The following is a 19,894-nucleotide window of genomic DNA, read 5'->3' as shown; positions in this document are numbered from 1 at the left end:
GACTAAAGTCGACGACAAAAGTCGACGACAAAACTCGACGACAAAAGTCTTCGACTAAAGTCGACAACAAAAGTCGACGACAAAAGTCGACGACAAAAGTCGACGGCAAAAGTCGACGACAAAAGTCGACGACAAATATCAACGACAAATATCAACGACAAATATCAACGACAAATATCAACGACAAATATCAACGACAAATATCAACGACAAATATCAACGACAAATATCAACGACAAATATCAACGACAAATATCAACGACAAATATCAACGACAAATATCAACGACAAATATCAACGACAAATATCAACGACAAATATCAACGACAAATATCAACGACAAATATCAACGACAAATATCAACGACAAATATCAACGACAAATATCAACGACAAATATCAACGACAAATATCAACGACAAATATCAACGACAAATATCAACGACAAATATCAACGACAAATATCAACGACAAATATCAACGACAAATATCAACGACAAATATCAACGACAAATATCAACGACAAATATCAACGACAAATATCAACGACAAATATCAACGACAAATATCAACGACAAATATCAACGACAAATATCAACGACAAATATCAACGACAAATATCAACGACAAATATCAACGACAAATATCAACGACAAATATCAACGACAAATATCAACGACAAATATCAACGACAAAAGTCGACGACAAAAGTCGACGACAAAAGTCGACGACAAAAGTCGACGACAAAAGTCGACGACAAAAGTCTTCGACTAAAGTCTTCAACTAAAGTCTTCAACTAAAGTCTTCAACTAAAGTCTTCGACAAAAGTCTTCGACTAAAGTCTTCAACTAAAGTCTTCAACTAAAGTCTTCGACTAAAGTCTTCGACTAAAGTCTTCGACTAAAGTCTTCGACTAAAGTCTTCGACTAAAGTCTTCGACTAAAGTCTTCGACTAAAGTCTTCGACTAAAGTCTTCGACTAAAGTCTTCGACTAAGGTCTTCGACTAAAGTCTTCGACTTAAGTCGACAACAAAAGTCGACGACAAAAGTCGACGACAAAAGTCGACGACAAAATATTTATATAGCCTATTTATATAGCCTATTCTAATTGGCAAAAGTATATGATTCATATATCTTTAAACATTTTGGATATTTTTTATTCATTTATTTTTATGTCAAATTTCAAATTAATTTGTATCTCATATGGTTCAATAAAATCCTTCACAATACAAAACAATGTCTCAGAAAAATAAAAATAATTGAATTGAGAGTCAACTATAACCTCCGGCGACAGTTCCATAATAACTCTTTCGAGCTTGAATTTCATAAATAAAACAAAATTACAATTAAGATTAACTTCAACAAACCCACATTTTCTGCGAGATTATGTTCGAGTTGGTACTTGAAAATGGAGCACGCTCAGGCTCATAATGATTTCATAACCTACACCGTGACAAATAAAATTTTATCTGCTTGTATAGGCACCTTGAGTACTTGGAACAAGGTAATTATTTTTAATTTTTTGTCGCAGCGACCGACAGAGCCTATTTTTATTTTTATACTACTTGGCCTCACCTTATTTTTTTTTCTTTTCATTACTGACAAATAAGTTTTCTTAGGACGAACTATTGTTTTGCAAAAGTATGAAGTTAAAAATTTTAAGGAAAGTCGCAAAAGTGGCAACCCTATTTTTAGCTGTTTTTTACTCTTTAAATGTCTCTTTGAATTTTGTTTTATAAGAAAAGCTCATAAAATTCAGTAAAGTTGAGGAGCTTCCTTGAGCAAGTACTCACAACTCTTTCGGACACTTTGGTGATGTAAGTAAGTTATTTCAACGAGTTTTAAGGAGACAAAAAGTTCAAAACAAAAAAATTGTATTTTTTTTTTCAATGAAAAAATATTTCAACATAACTCAAGTATTCACTTACTAGTTTTCAGTTTGAAGTAAGTGAATACTGAAGTCATGTACAAGTACAAGCTACATACCTGTATCTATCGTGTCAGCTATCTCAGTTTGTACTTGAGAGTAGATCAGGGTGCACTGCTTGAGCTCCTGATCAGCATCTGAAGGTCGCAATGATTTACTGTCCGAGAGTAGAACATGCAGATTCTCTATGTCTCGAATGGTCCGATCGAAAGTCTTACGGAATTCATCAATAGCCTGAAAAATATGAATGAATGAATGATGTAGAAAGATGAATTGAAGATCATTTACATCGACCAACGACTAGCTACGTGACGCCACCGTCGATGATTTGTGGCGCTGACCTACCTTTCGATTTTGTAGCCATAGATCGTGGTTGTATGTTAGTGTACCACCTAATTCCTCTGGCAAATTGTTTGTATCTATGTACTTGGAGATACGACTTTTAGATACAACTATTGGCTGGTATAAGAGAAAGTGCGAATGGCGAGATAGGAGATAGTTGTTATTGATTTGATAGTTAGTAATATTGAAAAAAAAAACTTACTTCTTCTTTTGTGTGGGATTTGGCACATGGCTCAACGTGCTTTTCCCAAAATCCTTCGGATCTGACTAGAAAAAGTGTAATTGGTGTATCTCCGAAGAGGGAGTAAATTGTACGGGAATGTGTGCGAGTTATTCGAGATGAACAGCGTTGAGCGTCTACTATGACTGCGATGCCTTTGCTGAGAAGTTCTGGGCTATAAGAGAAACAAAATGATTTTATTTATATGTATTAATAAAACCGAAATTGCTTTAAATCTTAAAGGTATACAATTTATTAAATGAGATAAAACAAAAATAAAATTAAATATTTAATATAATTACTCTCCTAAGCAATGCAATATTGATTCGTCTAGAAAGGACTTTATTGCAAAAAAATTTTATTAAAAAAATTGACGTTAAATATAAATGTAAATTGTTTTAAACCAGCGTAACTAATACTTTTGGTGCAAACTATCGTATCTCCCTAAATATATGATATTGGAAAAAAAAGTCCAAAATTTTTTTGAAAAAAATTGAAAATGCATTTATTTTGTCTTCCTTTTAGTAGACATTTAAGTTTCGAAAAAAATGATAAACAAATAGTGAAGAAAGGTGAACTAGTTTCAATATTTGGTCAGCGAAAGATGTTCTTCTATTAATTTGAAATTAAAAAAAAAAAATATTACGTATACGCCACAGTGACTATTTTGGATTAAAATATATTAATCCAATCAAATAAGGGTTTAACCTCGGAATGAATGTTAGTAGAAATTTTTTTGCTCAATATCTTCCTTTTGCCATTCTATAACATATCTCAAAAGTCTAGAAAATTCTCATGTCCGCTTGTAGCGATTTCAAGGTCAAATCGCGAAATGCAGATTTTCAAAATTAGCAAAAATAGGCTATGGTATTATATACACATATGATACATGATTTCAAGGTATTTTTTAATGCTGATTCCAAAAAATCTAAAATCAAGGCAATCTGACGTCTCTGAAAAAAGTTATACCTGTTTTTCATCTTTCAACCCATATTATTATAACAGTTGCTAACTTACTTCCGAAAAACCCTTAAAAGTAAAGGTAGCGGAATCATATTTTGCATGACGGTTTTCATATCCATTATCATTAAGAATCAAAACAATGCAATGCAAAAAAACATTTATATCTATGACAAAATGGTATTTTTTGAGAAAAGGGGAAATTTTGGGATGTGCACTAAAAAACATCCTGGTACAAACTTGCAATTAGTGCTAATAGGCTAATTTTTTTTGTTTCTATCTTTGTTTGGATATTCTATAACTTATGTCAAAAATCTAAAAAAATCTCATGTCCGCAAGTTTTGCAGAAAACCGTTTATCCGTAATTTTGCATCAAATCCAATTTTCTTTGTTTTTTATGTTGTTTTTTAACTTTCATATCATTTTATTCAAAAAAGAACGTAACACGTATTTTCTTTAAAAAAAATCACTTTTTTTCATAAAAACGACTCCTGAAAGTAATTAAAAAAAAAAAAATAAACAAACTGAGTGAATTTAAATAATAATTTTTAAAAACAAAATTAATTTAGGTTTAAAACTTTTTCTGAGTTCTATCTATTTGTTCTTTTCTTAACCACAATAGCTCAGAAAAAGTTTTAAATCATTTAAATTTGGTTTGTATTTTTGACTGTGAAACACCCTGTAATCATTTAAAAAAAAACTCGTTTAAGCCGCCATTGCCAGCGTTATGAGATATGAGAACCCAAACAAATTTGCGCAAAATAATCCTTGTTTATTTATTAAGTCGATGAATGGGATTCAGGTCAAAATGAAATAAGTAATTTAATTATTTCGACCTAAATCCGACCAACACAAAGGTTACCAAATTCTACTATTCCCAAATTTCCGTATAAAAAGTCTTAAATATTTAAGCAATTTGAATTCTAATAGTAAGTTCGTGCCACCCAATCGTGCATTTTATTTTTTCAGTATTATTGTTTTTGATCTATTACAAGGGAATATTATGGTTCTTTTTCGAAAAATTTCAAAATAAAAAAAAAATGCAATTCATTTATTCTGAGCACACTGATATAGCGCTTTGAATTGTTTATAAAATTTTCAGAATGAAAGACGAATCTTACAACATGAACGTTTTGATTCAAAAAAGAAACACAATTTTTATTTTGTCAACTCAGGTTCTGTTGCGAATGAAAAAAATCCTTATTTATCATGTTTATTAAAGCAAAAACAACCATGAACTTTATTCCTTGAAAGTTTTTGATTGAAAGCTTCTTTTTTACTTTTAATGCAATATTCCACATTTGTCAATTTTCCCTTTTTACTTGCTCTATAGGTACCGTGACCATATTTCTGGAAGCGAAACCCGGGACAGATACAAAATTCGTTGGATCGTTTTGAAAATATTGATTTTTCAAAAAAAAAAAAATTAAATTTTTTTAAATGAGTTTTCATAATTTGTCCTTATTTTTATATCAAGATTTCCTAAACCATGTTATAGGAGCGTTTTTGTTGAAATCATTTGAGTTGTTTACGAAATCGGAAATCAAGAAAATGGTTTTATAATAATGTCTGTTGAAAACTTCTAAGAAAATATTTTTTTAATCAAAATCGGGAGAGCTGTTTTTTAACATTTTAATTTTATTTTAAATGATTTGGAAATTGTATGATTTTTAACACAGCTTTCAATATGTCCTTAAAAGTTTTGAAACTAATCTGGGTTCTTTACTCTTCCATATAAGTTGTTCTTTATTCGAAAACATTTTACCTGGTGTAGCAACCTGACAAACAGAAGCTGGAACTTAATAATTGACGAAAATTTAAAAAAAACTAAAGCCTACTCTAGATGCGAAACGAAAATTCTCATACAAATCCAGCACAAAATTTTGCTTTTCGTTGCACAGTACGCAGCGAAATTCTTATCTATGCCAGAATATATGGAGATTTTTCAATTGTTTGTCACTCCCATTTATTTGTCCAGGCAATTTTTCTTGCAGCTAAAGTTTGTTCCCTTTGGAGACTTAGAAAAATGTTCGTTTTACTTTAGCAGCGTACTAGGTTTGATGCTTTATCCGAAAAATTAGAAAAATTTTAATTTCCAGCCACTCTTTTCTTGTTTTCCGTAAAAAGTATTTAAAATATTAAATACAAAAATCAGAGATTGTCCAAATACGGGACAGTCACGGGACAAATTACAAAATACGGGACACTTATACGTCCCGGGTTTCTTAAATAAAAACCCGGGACAAGCTGTAGAAATACGGGACAGTCCCTGGTACCTAAACCGGGACGGATGGTCACCGTATCTATAGGGCAAGTAGGTATTGGTTTCGTGTAGAAAAAAAAAATTCGAGGTTTTAATCAAAACCAAAATTACGTTGATGGAGAAGATCAAAAAAGTAGTTTTCGCCATGCCGTCCGTCGGTCTGTGCGTCCATCTGTACATCGAGCTAGGGCCTAAACGGAAGAATGGATTTGCTTGAAACTTGGTACAGATGATTTTTACGTAATTCCCTAGACCCATTGTTTTTATTTTTTTAATATCTCTTTTTTAACGCATATCTCCCATATAACGTTTTCGAGGTATTGCAACTTTCTCGAAAACGGCTCTAACGATTTCGATTAAATTTGGTGCACGTAATAGTCTTATTGATTATAACAAAACTGCGTTTTTAGTTTTTCTCAAAAAACTCGGAGAACGGAAATATGGCGTTGCCGTTTTTCAAAAATTGACATATTTTTTAAGTTCATATATTTCATTAAAGCATAAGTCAATTTTATTCAAAATTTACAGAAATCATTTTGAAGTGTCAAATATAAAAAAAAAAATGAAAAAAGTTTTTGAAAAAAATTTTTCTAAAAAGTTTTTGAAAAAAAAAAAAATTTGTAACTTTCAATTTTTTTAAATTTTTTTTCCCGACACTAAACAAAATCTTAAATTTCAAATAGATATTTAAGATAAAGATACTTTGAACTACAAGAGCAAGTACGTGCGACCCAGTCGTGCATTTTATTTCCTATCGTTTGAATCTATCGCCATAACTGCTATCATTAATCTACATTAAGAAATAATTTGTAACAAGGATCTAAGTCAGAAAGTATTTTATAAACTCTTTTGATTTTATAGAGTTGATCCTAAGAGGTTAACGTTAATTAAATTTAAGTTATTTAAGTAAATGTTTCTGTTTTTTAATGAATGAAACAAAAAAAAAAATAATAAGAATAGCCACATAAACACCATGTTTATAATTAGCTAAAAAATTCACATATTTGGTAAAACATTAATTTTTCCATGTTCGCTTCATAAATTAAACTAGATTAATAACGTAAACAAAGATTTTTCTTGACTTTAGTCTTTCGGATCAACTCAACTCAGTCTTCTCTCAAGCTTGCATTCATTAACAACTTTTTTCCTGCTATATTTGAGCTACAATTTTCGATCGAACCCAACATAACAGTGATGAAGAAGTCCAAAAACCATCAGAATCATTTGGCAATTAAACTATTTAAATACTCAATACTTTTGTTATGACCAATTTTACCTATGCAAATATCATATTATATTGTTTAAACTCGACAGCCCTTTTGAAATCCGCAACTTTGGAATGGAAAATCGTATCTCGTATGAACTCCCAAAGAACAAGAAACTATAGGGACAGAGAAAATAAGTAGGTACTGAAAACAAAAATAAAATTAAATGATAGTTCCAACATTATAACTCACACGTATGCTATTTTAAGTATGTTAGTTTACAAAACGCAAAGTAGAAAATTTTACTAATTCAGTCTCGTTGTTCATAAATTAACAAACTTATGTATATCGGTACCTCAGCCATAAATCAATTCAATTTAACAACACAATTTATTTATCTACAATATCAATAAACTAAATCTAATTAAACTTTTTTTTTTTCAAAAACAACAATATCAATTACATCTCAAATTTACCTGCCAATTAAAAATCATTATTTTACAAAAAACTAAAATTACATCTATCCCAAGCCCAAAAAAAGCTGATCTCATTAAATTTACAAAATTATATTCAATTTAATTGACAGAGAAGTCAGTCCATTAAACTCAAAAGTTATTCAAAGTTTTTTTTTTTCATTGAAAACAAAAAACTAAAAAAAAAAACATTCATTAGATATTTTATCTAAAAGCCTTTCACACCCTGGGAATCAATGAACCGGACAGATGTCTGACGACATCAAATTGATATACCCAAAAGCTTTAATCCAGCAAGACCGTTTATTTTTTTTTATGTTGCTTGTGTTTTTTTTTTCTTTCGTTTTTTTTTTTAGTTTTTGGAACTTCACACTTTTTTCTTTCTCCCAGCTTCCAAAAGTCAGGAATTAGAAATTCATTTGGTATGACAAACAAAATATATCAGATGGAAAAATTTAAGTAAAGTGTATTAGGATGTCGTATGTTCTTGCTCTTTTTTATAAAAAAAAAAAAAAAAACTGAATGAAATATTGGGTCCCGGTATAAAGCATCAAAGAAGCTGGAATTGACAGAATATTTACTTTGGTATAAAAAAGTTAAAATTAATAACGATATTTTTCCTAAACGCCAATTTTCTCCTATATAAAGCTTATAAAAAGTTGGTAAACTGTGAAACCCAAACCAAACAAAATTTTTGAGAAATCTATAACTTCCCTTAAAAGTATCCAAAGGTAAGCAAATCGAGCTTAAACCGTATCTATCCAAACAGGTATTTAGTTACCAAAAAAAAAAAAAGATAGTTGTTTTTCTTTCTTTAGGATCTTTTGGCTAAAATGAAGTTTATCATTTTTTTTTGTAGCCAGATACGGTTTTTTGGCACCTTTAACTGCTTTATCTTAGCATAAAAGATTTTTTATTTGCCAAAGTGAAAGGAATTAAAATTTCAAAATATCTTTTCCAATTAACATCTAGGTGTGACCTCATATTACACTATAACTTGTCGACCTGTCAAACTTTGACAGGAATGTTAGAGTTGTAGTTTTAAAGTTGGTAAACTAAACAAACTAGAACAGTGAACGTTAACAAATTACTCAACTGCACGAGTTCGATTAAAAAATTGTTATAGAATTTCCATGTTTCCAATGTTGACGTGATCACTCAATTGGAATGAAAAAAGTCGTTCTAAATCCACTATTGGAAAAAAAATTCTACAAACAAATAAAAAATAATGAAGTTGTGACACTTTTTTGTTACAAACACAGATATCTACTTTTTCACAGACATTTATTTGAATTATGTGTTTGTTGACAGTTGGCATTCAATATTTTTTTTTTATTTGACAAAATGTTTCACGGTTTTTGAATTTTTTTTTTTAAATTAAAATTCTGTTCTTATTATGGTAACAAGTAGAACTTTTTGATTACACAATCAATTTTCAACAAAAATATATACAAATACAACGGAAATGCTAATTAATTATTTTTTTTTTTTACATAGAAATGGAATAAAAATGATCGTAGTTTATTGATATGGAATTGGTAATGCGATATTGGTTCAATATTTTGTGGTTCCGCGTTTTATTTATTTACTTAAACCTTTAAATCTATTCATGAATTGGTTTACATTTTGTTATTGTTGGATGTAAACAAGTTGAAGAGGGAAAAAAATTCAAATTAAGTTTAAGGTTTGAGCCGGTATTTCGGTTAAACAAATAATAAAACAACATTAGCATCAACAGTTTATTTGAGTTATTAAAAAGCTTTTATATTGACTGATGATGGGAAAGTATAAGTCCCTCCCAATCTATTAGGTAAGGTTGGAAATTGGAAATTTTCCAATTTTAATTTTTTGTTTTCACTTTGTTGTGTGTTTAACTTGTTTATTACATTGATTCTACATTTGGATAAACATAAATAAAACATGGCTTTTAATTAGGTCAAAAGTGAATCAGAATTTTAATATTTATTTGAGTTCATACCTGTTTCATAATGGATCTTTTAGCCAGAAATAATAACTATTTTTTTAAATAAATTTGGGAGTCAAATTTGATTCTTAAAATATTTCATTCATTTGTAAAACAATTGGAACCCTGACAAATTTGAATTAAAAAAAAAATCTATATAGAATATTTATTCCCAAACTATATCATAAAAATTTAAATTTTTATGTTGTCTTTGGTTGTATTTCTCCTTAATCTTTTCACATAATTTGAGAATACTTCAGGTTTACAGATAAAATATGATGTCACCCAATATTCAGTTGAAAAAAGGAGCACCCTACTTTGGCATGATAAATAAATGATCAATCGAGATTTGTGAGCGAGTTGAACAATTTTTTGGGAACCTTAATTTATTGTACACAGATGTTTGGTTAAGCGATCTGAAGTGGCAATTGGCAAGCCTTTTGTGTTAAACCAAAATTATCCTTGGAACACCTTAATTTATTTTAATTCAAGATAACAATATGGCTCTTATGAGTATTGGGATTATTAAATAATATCGTTACTGTAAAAAACAAACGACTGGGTCACACGTATTTGTTTTTATGACAAAAGTAGCTCTAATATTAATGCTTTTTATATATCAGTGGTATACTTTTATATATCAGTGCTTTTTGTGACAACATAATTTCAATATTGGAAATCGCATTTTGTATACAGTTACTTTTTGCAGAGTATGGCTTTAGCCTGTAGAGTGTAGATTATAAAATTTATAGTAATTTAGTTATTCAAGCTTCTTCTTTAGAAAATCAAAACTTTTCGCAATTTCTAATGTTTTCTAAGGTATTAATTAAGATACCTATTAGAATAATATAATTTTTTCTTTACATAAGATACGATAGTCAAAAATGCGTTTCAATAAATTGATAAAAGTTTAGCGAAAATAGGTTGTTACCATGCCGGGAAATCGAAATGTCGAAATGTCAAATTTTTGAATTTTTTCCTTCGAACCACCATCACTGTGTCAAATTAGAAGTTTCTTCGTTAAGAAACGGAAAGTTTTCCATAGTTTTCATTATCGTTCAGTTAGTGAGTCAGTTACTATTTTTGTCATTTTTGAAACCCTATATCTTAGAAACTACTCATCCTGAGTACCTGAAATTTTATGACGAGTTTGATTGGTACAACAAGCGAATTTTAAATTTACCCTGTGCCCCTTGGTCAACACTCAAATAAAAATTACAACAAAATTCATCAAAACATTTTTAAAACAAAAGAATTTTTCAAAAAAAAAAAAAAAACATTTTTTGATATAAATGACTTTATGCTACATATAACTTCTGCATTCATAACTCAAAACTCGTGATTTTCGAGTTATGACAGTATTCAAGAAAATGAGCGATATCTAAGTCATCTTCTTATCTTCTTTATAGGCCAAAGTATGTTTATCACTTGATTAAATTTATGGAGAGAATTTTTAGAAAAAAATTTTTTATGCAAATCATACCGGTTTTTTTGTTTTGTAAATAATATTAAACAAATATTTTTAAGAAACTATAAAAAAAAAGTTTTTTAAATATAATAAGCCCGTTTAAAAAAAAAAAATTCTTTCTGAAGATAGATAAGATAACGATAGGTAGGTACTTGCCATATGGGAAAAGTTTCGAAATCGAGTTCAACGAAAAAAAATTCAAGTGTAAGCTTTTTAACCAGGTTTATGTTTTAATGAATTTCTTTTCCAAAAATCATTATTAAAGGTAGCTGCCATAGAAACTTTTTTTGTATCCGTTTTTTTTCGGAACGACTAATTTAATTTCAGGGAATATTCTTATAGAAAAAAATGTGCATTTGCATATAGATTAGACTGGGCCAAAAAAATAAAATATTTTTTTTTTTGAAAGTTACTTCGAAAATCTTGTTCAGGATGATGAAAAAAAAAATTTGGTGAAAATTTGAGCCGTTAAAAAAAATTTTAAGAGGTCTATCATCGGTGTTTTTTATTTTTATACATGATATGATGTTTTACAACAGAACTGCTAGACGAGCAAAGTAAAAAAAATTTATGTTCATTTTTTCTTATATAAAATTAAATTTCCTACAAAAAAGATCTAATTGAAAATTTTTGTCAGACGAGCCGTATTCGAGTAATTAAGCTTTTTAAATCGAAGTGTTTTTTCAATTTGCCTGTTTCACTTTGGAATTTTGTGATGAGCAAATAAAAGAATAGAAAAATAAAACCTCGACAGATTCTTATAGGAAATTTAATTCTCTACAAAAAAGATCTCATAGTAATTTTCCCTAAATTGAGTTTTGAAGAAGTTATTCACGATTTAAATCGAGAAAAAAATTAAAAAATCAATTTTCAATTTCAAAATTTTCTAGTTCACTGAATATTCAATATTTTCAAATTAGCAAGATGTTTTCTTGTAGGGAACTAAACGTTCTATAAAAAGTTCCTTGGCAGCAAATTAATTGCTTTAACCGTTTAGAAGATAATCGTATTCAAATCGCAAATGCATACTTTTCATAAGAAAACTATTGAAATCAGTGGGCATTGGTTTTGATACGAATATCTTCTTAACGGTTAAAGCAATTAATTTGCTGCCAAGAAACTTTTTATAGAACGTTTAATTCCCTACAAGAAAACATCTTGCTAATTTGAAAATATTGAATATTCAGTGAACTAGAAAATTTTGAAATTGAAAATTGATTTTTTAATTTTTTTCTCGATTTAAATCGTGAATAACTTCTTCAAAACTCAATTTAGGGAAAATTACTATGAGACCTTTTTTGTAGAGAATTAAATTTCCTATAAGAATCTGTCAAAAAGTTTTATTTTTCTATTCACTTATTTGCTCATCACAAAATTCCAAAGTGAAACAGTCAAATTGAAAAAACACTTCGATTTAAAAAGCTTAATTACTCGAATACGGCTCGTCTGACGAAAATTTTCAATTAGATCTTTTTTGTAGGAAATTTAATTTTATATAAGAAAAAATGAACAGAAATTTTTTTTACTTTGATCGTCTAGCAGTTCTGTTGTAAAACATCATATCATGTATAAAAATAAAAAACACCGATGATAGACCTCTTAAAATTTTTTTTAACGGTTCAAATTTTCACCAAATTTTTTTTTCATCATCCTGAACAAGATTTTCGAAGTAACTTTCAAAAAAAAAAATATTTTATTTTTTTGGCCCAGTCTAATATACATAGATAGTTTTAATATCATATAAATCCAGAATAAAAAATTGAAAAACAAATTTTTGGATTTACAACGAGAGATTGATTTTTTTTTTTTTTTTCAAATATGTAAATATTTAAAAAATATTTTTTACTTTTTCGAAAACGGGATTTAATTTTTTTTTTTTTAAATGCATTTTGATAAGTAGGTATCTAAATATTTTAGAGACATCGCTTTTAATACAACGTTTGCAAAGTTTGATATAAATTATTGAGAAATTTTTGGCGATATTTATTATAAATAAAAACAAACTTCAAAATTCTTTTGAAATGATCTGTACTATACCAAAGTTGAAGGTAATCCGTCCACCTGTTTGGGCTGTGGGAATGAGTACAGATAAACGCACTATGAATATGAGTTGGTTGATGGACGAGTTTCCAACCTTGATTTTTTTTTTGCCACTAAACCAATATCTACCCAAAGTGCAAACTCGAGAGTTACCTAAAACGTTTTTCGACTAACAAATCCTTAGAAATCAGGGTCGATAACTGTGGGACACCCGTTATATCTCTTAAGCTAATGATATGATCTTAATGGGAAAGTCAATTGTTTGTTAAACGAGACATTCTTTTACTTTTCTCAATTTATAAAAATTAGAATAGAAAAATCTAAAAAATTTTTGAAGTGGCAAAAAAAGGATTAATTTGAAGGGGATCGAGGTGGTTAATAAATAGTATCTTCCAATACGCAAACAACTGATTACTTCATGTTTAAAGCTGTCATTAAAGTCAAGTTCAAGTATCAAGAGACCTTTTACTCTACAGTTATAGTGTTCGGGTAGTACGTATAAGTAATAGCAAATTCTTTCACTAAAAAATTGCCTTAAATAAAAAAAACCTAAATAAAATAAAACAACCTTCTCCAGTGCCAACTTATTTGCATTTCTTTAATCTAGTACTAATAAACCATAGTTACCTACTCTCTCAAAAAAAACCTGCAACTTACCTTAACGATCGTCTTATATATGAAATGCATATTTCAATGCAATTTCTATTCCACAACTGTAAATCGTTTATTATGCTGACCACAACCAGTATCCTGCCTTCACGATCAAATCCACCTGGTAAGTAGGCTGCTCGAGTTAATAACGCGTTTAAGACATCTTCCTCCATTACTTTTTTTTTTGCTTCTTTTTCTTATATGAAGTTTATATAGATATTGTATCTTTATTATTTTCACAAATAAACAAAAATACCAAACACACACGCACAGTTTTTTTTTTGTCCTTTTTCAAGTTGGTTTTTCGAGTTTAAGTTCGACTAGTTTTCTTGAACATATGTGAAATCTAATAGAAGACAACTTGTAGATGAAAAAAAAAAAAATAAGAAAAAGGAGTAAAAAAAATCAAGTTCTACAACAAATTAGCAGTGCAACAAATAGGCAACCACTCACTGTGCAGCACTTCACAATGCATTAACCACCACCGAACCGACCGATCCGACCACCGATCAGCGATCAACGATCAACAATCGCCTTCATATGCTTCACCGCGCGTTCAAGTTCGCTCGCATCCATCCGTCAAAAAAATTCATAAGCGATTCGGATGTTCATTATTATTTTCCAAGAGCTCACACTCTGCGTCCGGTCTCCATTTAAAATTCATAAAAAACAACAACAACAACAAAAAAGATACAAACTATCTTTTCTACCCAACCAGAACTCTTGGCAATTTACAGTTAATAAACTAGACCATCGTATCCATCGGATGGAAAAATGAAAATTATGCTCACGTTCGGTCAAGACAGCCAGCCACTAAGCTAGCCAGCGCAGCGTTTACCATTTTAGAAAAAGCGTGTGCCCATAAGATAGATAGTTTTGTATCTTTTTGTGTTGCTTCTTCAGTTTTTTTCTACACCGCGACCATATATGACAAACTCGTCAAAGTTGGATGTCGTGCGTGCGTCTTTAAAAAAAAACCTCCCTAACGACACCACCGCCCCCTGGCGTCACTTTTATGAGTTGCGCAGCTGAAGCTGAATCTGCTACCGCGAGACGCAGCGCAGCAGCGCAGAATTAATGATTAAAATTGAATTGAAATCTTTGGAAAAACAAGATTCTTAGCGGTCGATTGCTTCCGTATTGGAGATGTCGTTCCTCTTGTTTTGTCGTTTGTCGTATGTCGTCGTCCAGATACGACAAAACTTGAGTAGCACACACCTTTTCCATTTACAACCAAGCTAGCAGCAGCTAAACAGATAGCGCTATGGAATGCAGTTTTGTTTGCAGATACATTTTTTTTTTTTTACTTTTTTCTGAAATTTTATTTTAGCGACAAGCCAACGATCATATGTCACACGGAAAGCCTTTATTTACACCTTTGAAACGGTGTACAGAAACAGATATAACGTTACAGGGGGCGACGATCGCTATAGTTCGAGCTCGGGCACATGCAGTGTGTGGGACTAGTTGAAGTCGACCAAGACCGAAACGTGAACGATCAACTATCAAATTACTGCAACATTTCCCAACAAAAGTTGTTGTCCCAATTTTCCATCAGAATGTTAATTTTCCTCTAAGAGTTACACTGTACGATCGGTGAAGTGAGCGGTGCTGCTGTACGGCGAGCAAAAAAAAAAAAGAGAACGATAACAAGTTTTCACGATATTTAAACGCGCGGTAGTAAGTAAAAAACGGAGTTGGAGACGAAGAGATGCGTGGTAACGTATTCGTCAGATAAAAATGTTGGTACCTTTTTACTAGGCTTGGCTTGAGGAAGCCCGATCGAGGCAAAGTATGGAAAGCAACTAAAAACAAACCACGATCACTAGATACTGCTCGGTGAGTTAGCCAGCTTCATAAAAAAGCTTGGCTTATCCCCAACCTGGTTCGATTCAAACGAGCTTTTACGATTTAACAACACAAAAATCCACCTGTTGTGGAGTAAACAAGCTCTAAGAATGATACCTTTTGACGTGTTTTTCATTGAGAGAAAGAGAACGTGTGATGATAAAGTGATAACATCAATATAAGTGTGATTGTTGTGTTGAAGAGCAACGAAGCGTGTGCGCTCTTTGCCGCTTTTGAAGCACATGTTCTAAAGGTAAAGAGTCTTCTTTTTGATGTTCGGTGTTTAGACTTTAGAGTGATGATAACTTGATTATTATATCATGAAGAAAAAAAGTTAAACGATGTAGGTGTTGTGTGCCCTTTTAGAATAAATGGTAGGTATTTTCAATGGAGATAAATTGAGGCTTTCCGGTTTAGGAATTTGAGACCTTTGAGAGATACGAGTAAGTTGAGTTTTTTTTTTGGTAGGCGAGGTTTTAAAAACAATTTAAGGTCAAATTTAAATGTAGGTATGTTCTGTTTCAATTATAGGTGGGGTGTTAAAAAATTGTATGGGTTATTGTGTTAGATATGTAATTTTTACATCATTTTCAACTGTATTAACAATTCTATGAGTAGGTACCTACAGACAGTTGAAAAAAGTTGTAAAGCTTAATCTTAAGTATAGAAAAAAACTATATTTTAGATTTAACAAAAATTTAAAGAGGAACAAAAAAAACATTAGTTCAAAGTAATTTTTGGTTTTAAGAAGATGGATGGGTTAAAAGCCAAAGACGTAGAGGGTTGCAACCGACTACATTGTATACCTTGATATATAAAAGGGCTGTACTGATTTTGTCGATGTATATAAAAATGTAGGTTTGTACCTACTTTTATCTATTTGTTTTTTGTATTATTATTAAAATATTCACAAAATTTAACATGGCCACAAAAGTTATTTATAAATAAATTGCCGCACATTTGAAATAAAATCGAGTTAAACATTTTAACTGCATAGCTATGAGTTAAAAGCTGGAACTGAATTTGTTCAGCTTATAAGAATTGATCCGTGTTACAGAATTGATTCCCTGGCATTATGATTTTGTGTGTCATTCAAACCTAAAATTTTTCAAGAAGGAACTATTGAAAATGGAAATAATAACATTTTTGGCCAATTTCATGAAAGTTTAACCGTATTTGGAATAGTCTTTTTTTCCAGTAGACCTACCTTCATAGGAAATTAAATTCATATCTAAAAAAAAAGATCTATTAGCTTAATATTTTTCTAAAAATTTAGAAAAATATTGATATTCTTTACCTTATAAAAAAATGCAAAAAATTATTTTTGCGTTTTGCTATAGTGTAAAATTCCTTTGAATCCTTTGAGAAAATGTAAGTAAGAATACTCAAAAACAAGTGGATATTTTTCCTTTAAATTTCAATTTTTGAAAATTAAATGTGTTCACCACGTACTGGAAGCTTTGATTTCGCAGCCGTAGAACGTAAATTTTTTATCACTAGGAAACAATCATTTTGTTGATTAAAATAAAAAACCAATATAGGGTAAGTGGGGGCAAGACCGTTTTTGTACTATATTGTATGAAAAAAAAAAAAAATTAAATTGGCAAGACTTTTAATATAAAATAAATGGCTTCTGATGGTAAGATCGATTATGTCTGTAAGTATGAGCAAGTTTGGTTGAAATCCCGAAAAGTTATAGTAAATTTTGTGATTTTTCATCAAATCGTCATATTTTGTGTGAAAAGAAATTTGAACTTTTTTAAATGAAATATTTCAATGTTTTAACTTTTTCTTTTGTTGTTATAAGAGTTTGGAACCGATTAAAATATAGCATACGTTTGTGATTATTGCAAAAAGATTCCAAATTTTAAGATAGAAACGGTTAATAGGGCCCCCACTTGGGGGCAAGACCGTTTTTTGTTGGATGTTTTTTCAAAACGTATTATCTTTTGTTCAGTATTTTTTAATTTTTTTTTAATGATGAGATTTTCGACAAAAAAAACATTAAAGTTAATGAATAAACACTTTATTTTAGTTAAAAGATGTTTTTGTATTGTTTTTTAAGACGGTTAAACACTAAAGGGGTGGTCTTGCCCCCACTTCCCCTTAACTTTTTACAATTTAAAACTTTCAAGACTTTTGTTTTTTATCTGATTTATTCCATGATTTGAAACATGGGAAATCCCTCTGGAATTTTTGTTTTTTGCATTATTTTTTTTTTTTTGCCTCGTCAAGTCATTTATCATAAAAGTTCAAATTTTACAATAAATATTTTTTTTTTAACAATTTGTCTAGGCATAAGAAAACATTGTGTTTTTTCGTTTTTTTGGTCTCTAATTTTTAATAAACATTTTTTTTTACTAAATTTAGGTTCATGTAATGCGTATAAATATATTTTATTGGAAAACAGATTCTTTTTTGATTAGAAATAATTTTTTGGACCTGGGCATTGCGCGCCGCAAACTCGAGGCGTCAACTTTAAAGAGCTTCTTACTTCAAAAAAATTTTATCAATTCTTCATAATGTCAATAATATCACTTACTTTTCCATATTTCAATAAATGCTTTCGGGTTTCAAAAAAAAAATTATTGAAACTATATCGTAAGTTAATCGCGTAGTGCATGTTCTTTCTTTCGATATTGTTAACAATATCGGTACAACCCAAGTCGTGTACGATGATTGTACCGTGTATTCCAGGCTTAAGCCAAGAACTATCTTTTTATGAAAAATATTTTTTCGAAAATCATTATTAACGAACCGTCTTTTTAAAATCCGTTTTTTTTTTTTCCGTAATCACTTATCCGATTACAACGAGCATTTAGGTATAGCATTTTATTATTATTTACCTATATAGGTAAGGCAAAAGTAAAATTTTGAAAAAAATGATTTGTGAATTTAAAAACAAAATTTTAAATTTTTTTGTTGAAAAATCAATTTTTTGAGAACGTGATATGAATTTGATTGAAATTTCGGTTTTAGATGTTGATTAATAATAACTACAAAATGACATACCAATTTTATTTATTTTTTTTTTTTTTTCAAAAAATTCATTAATACAAAATTAGTTAAAAAAAAAATTAGTATCTTGAACTCTATAAGAGCAAGCTCATGCGACCCAGTTGTGCATTCTATTTTTAAGTCCATCCTTTTTATTTTGCAGCTGATTTCCCCTCTCTTTTATCCAAATTAAAAAAAAATATTTAAATTTAAAAAAGGGCACAATAAAAAAAAATATATTTACTTCAAAGTACTGTATTTATAGTTCTTTGGTTTTTAAAACTAGAACTATAATAATATCATAACTAATTACACCTCTGTCAAATCAAACGATATATTAGTCCCCAGTCCAATATTTAAGTGCTATTGTAAGAACTTTAACCGATACATTACATTTGTCATGAAAACAAAGATTCAGGATGGCTCATAAATAATTTTTGGGTTAAATAAAATAAAAAACTGAGTCACATAAACTTGCTCTTGTGGTTCAAAGACCCTATGAATTAGTCAACTAATTTAAGTGTTAGCCTTAGGTTGTGTTATTAATATTTATACATAGTCCCAAAATAAATTTTGCTTTTATTTTTTTTTATTTTGTATAATACAAATTTAATAAAAAAATCTGGTAAGCTTTTAACGAAATATATCTACGCGATTTTTGTGTGCGTATCTTTACATTTACGCTTTATTGTGTGCAGAATTTAATCAAAATCGTTAGATCCGTTTTAGAGAACATTGTAATAACTCGAAGATTCTGTATGGGAAGTAAACGTTCTAAGGAATATACAAATACATTTATATAAAAATAATAAAAGAAAAACTTTCAAAATTCTCTAAAAATCATCGGTATCAAATTTGAAGAAAATCCATTTTTTAAATCGATTTTTCAAAAGTATTTATTGCTTCAACTTTTAAGATTAAATTTTCTTAATTTTCATTCAGGAATCATCATCCGATATACCGATTTTATGTTAGAGAATTCTTAAGTTTTGTTTCTAAAATCGATTAAAACAACAACATCCTCATTCATTTGTCCCACTTATTTGAGCTTTTATTTTCAAAAATAGATTAACTGAATGCAAATGCACCAATCTATAGATACAACATTTTTAATTGATCGCCCACGGTGTTAAAATGTGTGTATCTATTTTACATTTACGTTATTTTTCCCTTCCTCAATCACTTTCGATTTCATTTTAAATCTGTCTGCGATATTTTTAGAACAATACGACCACTTTTCTGTGAAATAAAAATTACAAATAGATAAAAAGTGACATACCCAAAAAGATACTTTGTATAGTTCATCAAAAAATAAAAACAACAACAAAAATTCATTATAAACAACCACCGACCGGTTTGTTTTGCTTCCGGATCTCTCAGTATTTCCTCACTCACTCACACTCTTCCAACGATCGCCATTTTTTTTTCTCTCTCACGATCGTTAAGTTTTGAAACTTAACGAAATGTCATTTTCCTAACATTGGCAGCCATGATAATTTTTTTTCGATTTTCCTTATTTTCGAAAGCTCCATCCCAGA

The 19,894-nt window shown here is 29.7% G+C and overlaps 1 protein-coding gene across 1 annotated transcript in view; it reads right to left on the bottom strand.

Moving 5' to 3' along the window:
- LOC129908233 (SEC14 domain and spectrin repeat-containing protein 1-B) overlaps nt 1–13,866 on the bottom strand; it is a 34,603-nt gene extending 20,737 nt beyond the window's left edge. The window contains exons 1-4 of the mRNA XM_055984604.1: nt 13,518–13,866; nt 2,471–2,663; nt 2,272–2,385; nt 1,986–2,160 (exon numbers count right to left, since the gene is read on the bottom strand). Of these exons, the coding sequence (XP_055840579.1) occupies nt 1,986–2,160; nt 2,272–2,385; nt 2,471–2,663; nt 13,518–13,684 (649 nt within the window). The 5' untranslated portion in view covers nt 13,685–13,866. The remainder of the gene's footprint in view (nt 1–1,985; nt 2,161–2,271; nt 2,386–2,470; nt 2,664–13,517) is intronic.
- Between the last annotated feature and the right edge of the window lie 6,028 nt (nt 13,867–19,894).

Source organism: Episyrphus balteatus, chromosome 2 (genome assembly GCF_945859705.1).
Source record: "Episyrphus balteatus chromosome 2, idEpiBalt1.1, whole genome shotgun sequence".
Taxonomy (NCBI): Eukaryota; Metazoa; Arthropoda; class Insecta; order Diptera; family Syrphidae; genus Episyrphus; species Episyrphus balteatus.
The sequence above is the reverse complement of the archived record's forward strand: the minus strand, read 5'-3'. Positions and strand labels throughout refer to the sequence as shown.